The following is a 13,776-nucleotide window of genomic DNA, read 5'->3' on the forward strand; positions in this document are numbered from 1 at the left end:
AGCAATTGCTTGAATTGCTGCTTTAGAATCTATGAGTAACATAGCTTTGGTGAACATTTATACTCTGAGAATGAGATCGTGTAAGGCAGTCTCTGTGACTTTAATTCCTACATCTAAGGCTGTGTTGTTACTTCCTAGAGTTATATATTGGCAGAATAATTTAGAATAGATTCCTGCTCCAGCACTATTATTTGTTATTATTTTGGACCCATCAGTAATTATCCATAGCCATTCTGATTCTGGATAGATTTCATGGAGAGTTTTCAAGGTTAGTTTGATAAACTATTCCATTGCTTATTTACACTCTCATTTATTAATTTTTCATGTATTTCTTGTTGGATGATTTTTTTAATTATTAGTTTTGAGGACAGAAACCATAAACATGAATTTGTAATTTGTTTGATCATTATGCCCTTCTTGCTAAGAAAGCCACTATTCCATTACCAAGAATTCCATAGTTTGAAGGAATCCATTGCAAAACTATTGTTTTGTGGAGAAATTGTAAGTGTTTGATACTTTGGTGAATTTCAGCTATTCTTTTTGTTGTATGGATGTTTGCATTAATGGCTTGTATAGCTGATTTAGAATCGCTAAGTATAACAGCTTTAGTAAAGAGGTTAATGTGATAGAAAAGTTGTTTTAATGTAGAATAGACTGCCTCAAGTTCTCCATCAAAGTGAGTTGAATTTTGATCGAGAAATATATAAGAACAAAATAATTTATTATTGTTGTTGTTTTCAAATGCCAGGCGTTTGACAAAAAAGTCATTTGACCTCTTGCAATCCAATATTTTTCAAAGATATTGTCAAGGTCAGCCTCTGAAGCACAAATTTTGAGGTGTTCCGAAGCCATTTCTTGGTTTGAGATGCCCAATGGGCAGTTAGGGGACTGATATTTTCCAATTCTATGCAGGTGTTTGGCCAAACAATCATGGCCTGTTGCCAATCTAAATGCAGCTACAGACGATTTGCGTGGTAAATCGGGAATTAACTGTGGATTATGATAAATAATTTATTGTATATTCCAGCAACAGTCATATTATTAAAGTTATTGACAATTTAGAGCCATTAGTATAGATATTTTTTTTTTCCATATACAACAACTTTATTGTTCCTAGTTCCTAGATACAGATCCACTCAGTTTCTAAAAATCTTGTGTTAATAGTTTCTAGTGCAATTTGTTTCGAACGAATAGGGTTTTTATCCTGTTTTTTAATTTGTTCTATCAAATTTATACAGTAAAACCTCGATAAGACGCGCCCACTTATTACGCTATCCCGTGTAATACGCTTTTTTTGTCCGGTCCCTGCACATTTCATATATAACGCCTTTATAAAATACCCCGTTTATTGTGCTCAAGTCCCGCATAATACGCTATTTTTGTGGAATATTTTCGATGTAATTTTCAGCAATGTACTGTAACAGCAATGAAACATCTTGGTCATTGAACTCACTGGCGCTTTAACCTGAAAAGTATTGGTATTCGACCCTTTACCTGCGCATTTAAACCTTCATACTTCATATACCCCACCCTCTTGTTACGCTCTCTTATTCGACTCCTTACCTGCGTGGTTAAAGCCTACATACAGTTACAATACCTCACCCTCTTGCTAACCCTCTCTCTCAAACAACATTCCTCACTCAGCAGTAATAAAATTCTGGAAATTTTTGCTGGGCAGTTTGTTGCCCTTTTGTGTATTGAAGTGTCTGTGAATGTCATTACAATAAGTGTTAAACGAAAAGCCCTTTCTGTGTCGGAAAAATTGTAAATCTTACGAAAGTATGATGAGAACAGTGCTCTCACTCAGAAACAACTCTCTGATGCATTAGGAATCCCATCATCGACATTAAGAACGATAATAAAAAATCGCGACTCAATCACTACAGCTGCGACATCAGGAGGATGTAATCGCAGAAACTGAAGTGTGGTAAACATGAGGACTTGGAGAACACGCACATGGCAAACAACTATAAATGACTTTTTTTTTTCGAAAGAATTAAGTACAGTACATATTGTAAATGTCTTTGACGTACAGTAGGCTACAGTAATTACATAATGGAGTAACACTGTATTACCTTTCATGAATTATGTATTTCAATAAAGAAAAATGCTAATAGATACTGTATATAAGTCAAAATTAGTATACCCGCCTAATATGCGGTCCCGGTTAATACGCTGTTTACACCCGGTCCCTTGAACAGGGTCTTATCGGGGTTTTACTGTATTATAATGGATTTTTAATTTACTGACAGGGTAAGGTGGAAAATGTAACTTTTCCGTAATATAGTAACAATGTTGTTAAATAGAAAGTGTTCAATATTTGCAGCTTATGTATATATACTGTATATTTTAATTGTTGGAACTACAATACTAAAATTCTTCTGCAAAGTAGACGTACTGTAACTGGGGTGGGTCATTGATAATGAACATCTTTCTCAGGTGAAGGAGATGCTTAGTTCAACTATGGATGAGGTTGTCAGCAGCTTACATATGGATGATGCTCGAGGCATACGCAGTTTAGTGCTGAGCTGTGTTGGTCTGGGTGAGTGAATAAATTATGAGATTCATAGACTATAATGACGTGATGTCATGTTTGGCACATGGCAGAAACACTTGCATCTTGTTTGTGCTGCAGTTGACGTTCAATTCACGATTTGCAAAATTTGCATACTAGTGATAAGAGACTGATACTACAGTGACCTTTCCTCCTCACACTTTGCAGTATTTGCTTGTTATTTAGTATAAGGCAGTTGCTGTTGTGAACTTGTGAATTTCTTGGCTTAAAAATCGATAATGTGTTAAATTGGAAAAATCATGTTAAAGAAATTACTCCCAAACTAAATTCAGCTTGTTTTGCTATTAGATCTATGCAAAAGATAGTAAATATCAATACCTTAAAAACAATATACTTTGTATACTTCCACTCGGTAATGAGTTTTGGAATAATATTCTGGGGAAATTCCACAGATAGTAACAGTATATTTCTATTACAAAAAAGAGTAATTAGAATAATAGTAGGTGCCAAATCTAGGGAATCTTGAGGACTATTTTCAAAAAACTACAAATAATGTCCATGGCTTGTCAGTATATCTTTTCATTAATAATCTTCCTCGTATGTAATCGTGAAAACTTTGTAACTAATTCAACAGTTCATAGCATAAATACACGTCAAAAAATGACTTTCATACTCCATCGGCAAGTCTATCGTGCTATCAAAAAGGAGTGCGTTATATGGCAGTAAAAATTTTTAATAGCCTCCCTATCGATATAAAAAATGAAACTCAAAACATAAAATTATTTAGGGCCAAATTAAAGAAGTACCTAATTTCTCACGCCTTCTATTCTGTAGGTGAATACATGACATTCAATAACACTTCATGAAATTGATACTAAAACTTTGTGTTGTACTAGTAGACAGTATTGTAAATCTCGTCCGTATATATTTCATCTAGACTGTGACTATAAATTAAGATTTTATAATAGTATTAAGTTTTTTAACTTGTTCCATATTCTAGCTGTAAGCATGTATGAATACCATGGAATGTTAATAAATACAATACAATACAATATAATACAATACACATCAGTAGGCCTACAATGTGACGAGATGCGAATTTTAAACTGCATGCGTTTGTTGTTGAGTTTGGAAGTGAATACTTCATTGCTTAGAAGGAGCATGTAATCTGTAAAGTGTGTAATGTAGAACTGAAGACTTGAAATAAAAAAGGCTCTAAGTGCCATAATCATGAATTTGAGGAAAATGAGTTTTAAGTATACTAGGTAATTAATGGTCATAATTTCAATATTAATGTGCTTTAATTGAAAGATAAGCATAGTATGAAGGTAGTATCCAAAGGAACTTACAAACGTAATATTGTAATAGTATGAAAAACGTACTGAAAGTGGAAATTTAATGAAAGGCTCTAAGTTCCATACTTCAGAATCAGCAAAAAGATAGTGAAGAGGACAAACGAATGAAACAAAAATGGTTTTTTGTTCATAAAGTAAAAATTTATTCTGTAATGCTTCTGTAAAAGTGTGGTCATCATTTGTCAGGTACCGTATCATTTCAGTCAAATTCTTCTTCTTTTCAGTTAATACTTGGATTTTCTTCTGAGTCAACGAAAATATTTCAGAAAATATTCCTCTGCAAACTTGTACTAAGTCACCTTGCCCATCTGGAACAGTGTAATGAATAGTTGCTTGTCTCCTGCTCTGTGAAGGGTCATCGTAGGTACCATGACATCATCTTTTAACATGTGATACTTGCATCAGCCCCATCAAGTAACTCCCTCGCTTTTCAATATCTTCCAGGTCATAAAAATCTTCAAACAGCCCGACCTTGTGTTCATAACTGAGGTTATTGCATTTATACTTCCATGCACACCGACTCTGAAAGCAAGATGGAGAACCCTGTAGTCTACCAGTTTTTTCTGTTGTCACAACCAACATAATTTAGTGAGACCTTATTGTTGCTTTCATGCAAAAAGAACAAGAATAAACAGTCTGTCCAGGTATGGTGTAGGTTAGTGATTAGTAATGAGACTTACCTCCTGTGCTGGACGAGCTTTTGCAGGAGCATGTTTGTTATTTGAACTTACAGCTCGTCCAAGTCAAGTCTGCAAGCGGGGATATCAGGATGGAATGTAGAGGCAAAACACAGTTGCCACATAGGTCACTTGATGCTCAGATTTCAACGTGTGCACTTCGTTTAAAATACACTACGGAGCGCACGCATTTGTTGTCCTTGTCTTCAGATAAAGGCAACAGTTACGCTGTCTCCCCCCTCATGCAACTTTCTCTCCTACGCTCACGCTTGCCAATCAGAACGCCAAACCTCACTGTCAAGCAGAAGTAGAAGTACAGTCTATTTCAAAGCATCTTAAATTGTTACAGCTCTATGAACTGAAGTGCAGTAGGAAATCTTTGCTGTCATATGAGACTGTACTGTTCTCCTCTCATTACTGCCTCCTTTCACTACAGAACTGTCTCCAACTTCCCCTCTCAGCTCGCAGACTTAACTTGGTCGAGCTGTATGTATTCATTTCCTCCATTTTTCAGCTTTTTTTCATTGCAGCCGCAGTATCTTCTCCTTTAATTCGTCGTTTCTTTTCATTCAAACTCTTACAAACATCTGCCGCCTCCGCATTTAAACTAACTATGAGGAGGAAGTGCGCGGAACATAGAGCCTTTCATATGTTAACAACAGTGGCAGTTAAACCGCATGTTATCTGTCTATTGCATTTGGTAGTTGGTACTACATTTTCATTCGTGACAGTTCGAGCCTTTTATACATTATAGGGCTTGGCATATAGATCCCATTTTGCACACAATTTCACAATTTCTTTTTATGGCACTTGGAGCCTTTTTTATTTCAAGTCTTCAACTAAAAGTGAAAGTATATGTAAAGATTTAAGAAAACATTGCGATAGAAAAAAAAAAAACATAGCAAAAATGTGAAATTATTTATAAGTCCTCAGTTTGACGTCATGGGACTTCGTGTAATAGTCTGTATTTATATTTACAGTAGTCATTTATGCATAGCATGTTCCTAAAGTCGTTTTTTCTGTTTCAGGTATTGCAACCACGAGATCAGCATTAAGAAAACTGATGGATTGTTCATTATTATCAATTCAAGCTTCCAGACTAGGTGTAGATTTACATTTTTTGATTGACGAAGCAATAATTGCACTGATTCGTCTAGAAGCTTTAAAAACAGTTACTAACGAAAATTCCAGGTGAAACTAATTTCCTTTTCTTGTGTTCGTAGTATTTAATCGTGATAGTTGACATATATACAGGGTAAAAGTGATATAACTATGCGGATTAAAGAGGCAGTACACATTAAGATAAATAAAGAATCTATTATATCTTTTGTAATTAAGTGCATGGTGAATTAGAAAATTAGACTGAAAGTCTGCATAGTTTGGCAAGAGCATGTCTCCGGCTCACATTCGAAACCACACATTCACTCAGTGTGAACAGCTGAGTTCTGTCCTTTAGTTAAGGCTGGTTCACAATAAACCGGAAACGAGAATCGGAACGAAAACGGTAAAATTGTTAAAATGTATACATTTAAATGTGAGCATTCACAATTAACGAAAAGCTTGCCGGAACCCGAGATCGGGAACAGAGAGTTGGCCAAGTTTCAACTTTGGCGTTCACGTTTCCGATCACAGCCCACTAGATTCATTCTATTGCAATCTAAAAGCTATTTTGTCGTCGTATATTTTGTATCAAGAAGACCGTGACATAACCTATGCATTATTTTGTTCTGTGCTGTGCATCATGGAGCAAGTTTTATTTGATGAGATTCTAATATTGAGTGTTGAGGAAAATACTCACGTTTACGATAAGTGGCGCGCCTCGTATAAAGATGAGAAAATGAAGGAGAATACGTGGCTTTCAATAGCTGCATCTTTGAACACCGATTGGAAGCGAATCATATTTTATTACTGTATTGGTTGTATTACACACTACATATTCACGCTTCAATTCAATAAAAGATGCATGGGCATATTTATAGTACTGTACCTAATGAAATGTTTCAGTTGAAATTTCGAAGTTGGTTAACCTGTGTTTATGTTGGCTGCCTTGTACTCATGAGAGAACACCATTGGTCAGTTATACACAAATAACATCAGAATGCGTAATATCGACTTTACATATCGTTATTGACATGCATATCGATATGCATAGTCGTCTACGTTCTCGGTTTATTGTGAATCAAAAATTTTCATATTCACGTCCTCTGCTTCTTGTTTTCATTCTGGTTCTCGTTCCCGGTTTATTGTGAACCAGCCTTTAGTCAGTAGGATTGCCAGACTTTCTAATGGCAGGAAATAATGATATGTGTTAATCTTTTTATTTTAATTTGCAAGAAAATCGTCCATTTTATTGAAAAACTCCAAAGGGATAAATCATTCCTTATCAATTTCTCTAATGATAAGAGTAAAATTCAGGATCATACAGATAGTACTTGTCGAATAAAACAGTTTTAACATTTAGGGGAAAATTATTTTTTTCCGAGAAAAGTACTGATTTGGGACTAATTTGTTATTAGAATTTTTTGTAGCACTCTATCCAGAGAATAAGCTACTAAAATCTGCAAAGTTATATTACTTACACCCTCTATATTGTTGTTTAGTCAGCTGTCCGTAGAATGGTGTGAACCTCACAAGTGACACCAATAAGGCATCACTCATGAGGAAACTAAGCCAGGAGATAATGGGGTAGAGTAGCCAGTTCCTTTCCCCCTCCATTGCATACATTGCTGATCAGTAACATAGTACACTAATCAGATTTCAGATGTATTGAAACAATTGAGTAGTTTAATATCAAAGACGGACAGCTGTTGTCTCCATACTTTTGATCTAGAGGTTCTTTGTAATATTTTAACACAATTTATTTTTATAGATGTAGTGTTAGAGTCTGCATATAGTTCACCATAACTGAAAAGAGCATGAAAAAATGTATAAAAATCCACATTATCTAAATTTCGATCTGAGGTCAGATGTTCCCTTTGATATTAAGCTACTCAATTGTTCTTCCTCTGACATATATCGTCAAGTGAGATGTACTACCTAGTAATAGATATAGGTCTCACAAGCAGGGAATACCAATGGAAGGAATGCGAATGAAACACTGTGATAAGGAAGAGTGGGTGACAGGAAAGGTCATGAGATATCTTGAATGATATTCAAGAGTACAGTCGGAAGAGAAATGATAGAATCAGTCTTACATTATGACTTCAGTTTGTTCCATTGCATGTGAATACGTGTCTTGTATCACACGGTATAATTATTTTATTCATAAACATATGTTGCGCGTTTAATTAGCTTCGAGTTTTTCTCTTGCTACATTCTTTATTTCCACAGCAATGTCCTCATTTGTTCATCTTCTTGCAAGAGGCAGTACTTTCATCGGCCTGTACCTCTTGCCCCCTTGGCATGCCTACATACACACGTCAAAACAAACAGTAACGTCATCATTACTTTTCGGTAATCGTTCCTTGCACGAGCTATATCAGCCAGAACCTCAATCTTGTTATACAGAATGTCCCAAAAGTACAGTCCCATAGGTGATAATTACAGTCTTTGTTTCAGGTAGACGAAAATAGACTGTGTTGTGGATGACAGAGAAGATATATTAAGTTTGTCGTCTACAACACACGCTCACGTTCAATTTCAGCAAAAAAAAACATACGAGGTCTGTCTAAAAATTATCCGACCTTTAGCCAGAAAAAATATTTCAAATACCTGACGGGGTTGGGACCCTAATCCCCTTCAAAGTAGGCCCCTTGTGCTTGCACACACTTAGCCCACCGATCCTTCCACTGCCGGAAACACCTCTGGAAGTCTTCTTTTGGAATGGTGTTCAGCTGCGTCGTCGCATTCCGCATTATCTCTTCTCTACTCTCAAAATGGGATCCTTTCAGTGGTGTCTTCAATTTTGGAAACAACCAGAAGTCGCAAGGCGCCAGGTCTGGAGAGTAGGGAGGTTGGTGAACGGTTGTAATTCCATGTTTGGCCAAGAAAGTGTGTATCAATTGGGATGAATGTGCGGGGGCGTTGTCGTGATGCAAGTGCCAGTTGTTCGCCGTCCACATGTCTGGTCTTTTGCGCCGAACTGCATCACGGAGTCGCCGGAGAACATCGTGATAGTACTCCTTTGTCACCATTTGTCCTTCCGGTGCGTATTCGTGATGCACAATTCCACGGACATCAAAGAAAACAGTCAGCATCACCTTGATTTTGCTTCGCACCTGCCGCGCTTTCTTCGGCCTTGGAGACTCGGGATGCTTCCATTGCGACGACTGTCTTTTTGTTCCTGGGTCGTACCCGTACACCCATGACTCATCTCCAGTTATCACGGTGTTCAGAAACCCAGGATCAGTGTTGGCGGTGTCCAGAAGGTCCTGTGCAACGTCACGACGGAGGTCCTTTTGTTCCGGGGACAACAACTTGGGCAAGAATTTCGCAGCCACTCGGTTCATGTTCAAATCATCACGCAAAATTGCATGTGCAGAATCTTTACTCACTCCAACCTCTTCGGCAATCTCCCGCACGGTCAAACGACGATCTGCCATCACCAAATTTCGCACCCTCTCAACAACAGCTGCACTCCGAGCAGTTTGGGGCCTGCCACAATGCTGCTCACTCTCCGCTGATGTGCGGCCATCTTTGAATCGGTTGAACCACTCCTTAATTTGTGTTACACCCATCGCATCTTCCCCAAACACCTGCTGAATCTTACGAATTGTTTGACTTTGAGAATCACCAAGCTTTTGACAAAATTTGATGCAGTATCTTTGCTCAATTCGTTCAGTCATCTTGCGAGAAAACTAAATCCGACAAACACCTAGAACAGCACCTTACTTGGCGACCACCAGCCAGTGACTGGCACAAGCGAATGCGGTGAAAAAATTCAAGCATGCGCATTACAGTTCCTCCTTCCACCATGCACAGTGGCGCCGCCTTAGAATCACAACTTTACGCGGGAAAAATTAAGGTCGGATACTTTTTAGACAGGCCTCGTACGTGCTTCATGCCGCACTGTCACACCAGAAATGTTACATAATCTACAAAGACATTTTCATGCTCGTATCCATATGTTTAACGATATTGTGGGGCATTAATTTTTATTTTTATTATTACAATTAGAATAGAATGTGTCTTTACATTTACTATGTTCCGTTTATGAGACTGGAATCTTGGGACATTCGGTATATATATATATATACTCAGTCTTCAAATAGAACTTCATCCGTGAGTTTGCAGCCGTTCATGGCACCTAGAAACACGCTGTTTGCCAGCAGAGTTGTATATTCATAGCCCTTAAGTCACATGCATAGATTGCTCATGCAAATTAGAATAACCACCTATTTTTGTCATAGAAGATGTTGGAAATGAAGTCCTTGTGTTGCCATACATTTCTCACACCTTTGAAGAAAATCAGCATTAACACGCATTACTTCTTTTGAAATTGCTGCAATTTCCCTTCTTATATTGTGTTTCAGTTCTTTCAACATATGTGGGTTATTCTGATACACTTTATTTTATTCATTATTTAAGTTTCTCCATAAAAAATCGCATATGGTATTACAAGAATATCCACTGTAAGATCTCCAAATTAATATGTCTAATAAAAAATAGCCATGTACCACTTCATTTGTTGAGAAATTGCAGCCATGTGATAATATGAGTAGAGTAAATTTGTGCACTTGGTTGTTGAATAATGTTTATAATCGCTCTTTTGATCCATATTTAATTTTTTTCATGGATGAAGTATGGTTTTATTTATGTGATGATATAGCGACACAGAACAATTAATACTGGTGTGTAGAAAAACCTGATCTTGTACACAAAATGCCATTGCATACCAAAAAAACAGTGTATTTTGCGCAGTGAATGCTATTATAGGGCCTACATTTTTTTAAAATATCTTGAATGCACAGAGGTACACCATAACATAAGCACACTGTTCCTAGAAGAATTACATGACATTGAATATACACAGGCATTGTTTCAACAAGACTGTGCTACATTCAGCTGATCTCTCATTACCATTAATTGCGGAAATTTTTGAAGCAAGAATAAGGAAACATGGCCAGTGCAATCTCCAGATTTACCATTTGCGATTGATTTGTATTTATAGGGAACTTCAAAAATATAGTGCATTGGAATAACCCTATACTTTGGAAGAACTGAAAGACAATATGAAAAGGGAAATTGCAGCAATTTCAGAAGAAGAACCAGTTAATGCAAATTTTCTTAAAAGATGTGAGAAATGTGTGACGGCACAAGGACATCATTTCTAACATCTTCTATGACAAAGGGAGAAGGTTTTGTAATTGTAATTTGCATGAGCAGTCTCTGCACTTGATTTAAGGGGCTATGAATATCCAACTCTGCTAGCAAGCAGCGTGCTTCCAGCTGCCATCATGGTTGAATGTCTAATTTGTATATATATATATATATATATATATATATATATATATATATATATATATATATAACAGTAACAAATATAAATGACACTCGGGAGGAAATTAAATGCAGAATAAATATGGGAAATGCATGCTATTATTCGGTTGAGAAGCTTTTATCATCTAGTCTGCTGTCAAAAAATCTGAAAGTTAGAATTTATAAAACAGTTATATTACCGGTTGTCCTGTATGGTTGTGAAACTTGACTCTCACTCTGAGAGAGGAACATAGGTTAAGGGTGTTTGAGAATAAGGTGCTTAGGAAAATATTTGGGGCTAAGCGGGATGAAGTTACAGGAGAATGGAGAAAGTTACACAATGCAGAACTGCACGCATTGTATTCTTCACCTGACATAATTAGGAACATTAAATCCAGACGTTTGAGATGGGCAGGGCATGTAGCACGTATGGGCGAATCCAGAAATGCATATAGAGTGTTAGTTGGGAGACCGGAGGGAAAAAGACCTTTGGGGAGGCCGAGACGTAGATGGAGGATAATATTAAAATGGATTTGAGGAAGGTGGGATATGATGATAGAGACTGGATTAATCTTGCACAGGATAGGGACCGCTGGCGGGCTTATGTGAGGGCGGCAATGAGCCTTCCGGTTCCTTAAAAGCCATTTGTAAGTAAGTATATATATATATATATAAATGTTCAGTCCATGTATTGTGGGTCCCTATCACCACGGCATGGTGCGTCAGGTTGTGGATCGAGGAGACAGCCTCCAGATATGGAGGGTAGCTGTGAATATATTGAATAAGCAGTCATGGGCTGCCGATAAGGGGTGGTCCTCCAGCTTGGGGGTTGGGCGAAGGGCTAACAACCCATCACCGTAAAAAAACAGCTTGTTACGAATTCTTCAAATAAGCCTCGGTGATGATAGAGAATGGATTAATCTTGCTCAGGATAGGGACCAATGGCGGGCTTATGTGAGGGTGGCAATGAACCTCTGGGTTCCTTAAAAGCCAGTAAGTAATGTTTAGTGGTTTGTCTAATCGCTGATACTGTGCCATCTGTGTAACCAATGTGTAGGAGCACCCTGCTGATAGCTAAAGTTGCTCACTAGTGACGTGTTAAAGGACTGTATTGTGACAGTATGTGTCATCTTGGTGGTGCGTAATTTTTTTTCCCTATTTAATGTTTCCTTGATTGTACAGCAGTATGTAATGACGTTTATCTGTTAATAATAACTCTGTTTTCTTTGTTTGACAGCCCAGATTCAAGCATTGTGCTTGATAATAGCAGCAATGTGTCTGTTCATATATTAGACACATCAGAGTCTCCAGTAAGACGAAATTCATCACCATCCATTGATAAAAAAAATAAAACTGCGAGGACAGTTTATTTACAAAATGACACAGAACTCAGGATAAGCAAACTCGGTAAAGCTGCAATAAAAGGTATGTATGTTTTTCATAACTACTGTATATTGTCGCTGCACCTCCAAAATCCTCTATGTGCATTTAAACATAATTTCAATCATTACATGAAAAATGATGTAATTATACTGAAAATAGCTTTGATAATCAAGGAAATTAAAAGTAATAATGCTTTTTTCTTGCTCCTGAAAAATATGCTTAAATGCACAGATTTTGAAGGTGCAATGACGATATGCTGTTTATAATCTTACTTTGGTAGCTATTTCTTTCAGATGCTCTTTTTGGCAGATTCATTTCAAATGGCTCCCTATGTTCGACTAGTTTTTATTATTGGAGCTAATTAGTTAGGCTGCTGTTATTAAGGTGACACTGAAGTTAGCCTAACTGTATTTCTCTGACAATCAAACCAAAAAGATATTTTGAATTGTTAGAGGCAGTTCATTCCATCATATGGTTTAATTGTAATTTAACTCTTCAGTTTATGAAGTGGTACAGTGAAACCTCGATCCATCTTTTTTTATGGGGATGGAGAACAAAATGAATATGGAAAAATGATAATATTGGGAAATCATTAAAATTTGCTGTATTTGCACGTGTGATAGATGCTGCAGCTTTATGGACGTATCCTACTGTCCTATAAAATTTATAGGAGGAATATCCACATAATCAATGCATTTAATTTTAATTTTTATCTTAAACAGTGTAACATCCTAAAAGGTATGGCTCGTAATGTTGTATTTTTGTTTGCACTTTAAGTTGTGCTGTACGCCATCTTTGCTTTATTTTGATATGTGTGTATATTGATCAATTGCGATACATTATCGAATAGTACAGATTGGCTCTAAATCCATCGCACTTATCTGCCAAAATAGTAAATTATTTATTAATGATATTCACAAAGTAAAAGTTATTTTAAATATATCTATCGAAGTTGCAAACTTGCGATAGAAATGAATGAAACAAGATATTTGAAAAGATAATAACAATGGAAACTGATAAAAAACAAAGCAGACAAGAATGCACAGAACCACTTGCTGTGAAGTACAGCTCAAAAGGGACATGTGTGAAAGTTCGTTATTGTCCATAATGAAGCAATGCTTCACAAGCGTGGTGTTACTCTCGACAATTAAGTTGCCAAGTCTTCACTTAGTTCAAAGACATTGAAAGCACAGAGGTCATCCTTTAAAATTAATAGAAAACTATTCATGCGGGAAAATATTACTTTGAGATTATGATTGCTGTAAGATCGATGCGATAAAATGATAGTTGAAAGAATGATGCAGCCGCTAAAAGATTGCATTATTTATATGAGTTTCTTTCAGGGGGAGGGGGAACGAAAAAGACGCGAAAACGATGATTGCGGGAATGCTGCAATGAGGTTTAACTGTAATTCATATCAGAATGAGAG

At 36.7% G+C, this 13,776-nt stretch overlaps 1 protein-coding gene across 1 annotated transcript in view; it reads left to right on the forward strand.

The window, feature by feature from the left end:
• The window catches only part of mus301 (mutagen-sensitive 301), a gene marked incomplete at its 3' end in the record, with an annotated part of 89,526 nt that overhangs the window by 30,965 nt on the left and 44,785 nt on the right, over positions 1-13,776 (forward strand). The window contains 3 exon segments of the mRNA XM_069824435.1: positions 2,440-2,542; positions 5,576-5,738; positions 12,202-12,389. Of these exon segments, the coding sequence (XP_069680536.1) occupies positions 2,440-2,542; positions 5,576-5,738; positions 12,202-12,389 (454 nt within the window).

This window comes from Periplaneta americana, chromosome 4 (assembly GCF_040183065.1).
Source record: "Periplaneta americana isolate PAMFEO1 chromosome 4, P.americana_PAMFEO1_priV1, whole genome shotgun sequence".
Lineage (NCBI taxonomy): Eukaryota > Metazoa > Arthropoda > Insecta > Blattodea > Blattidae > Periplaneta > Periplaneta americana.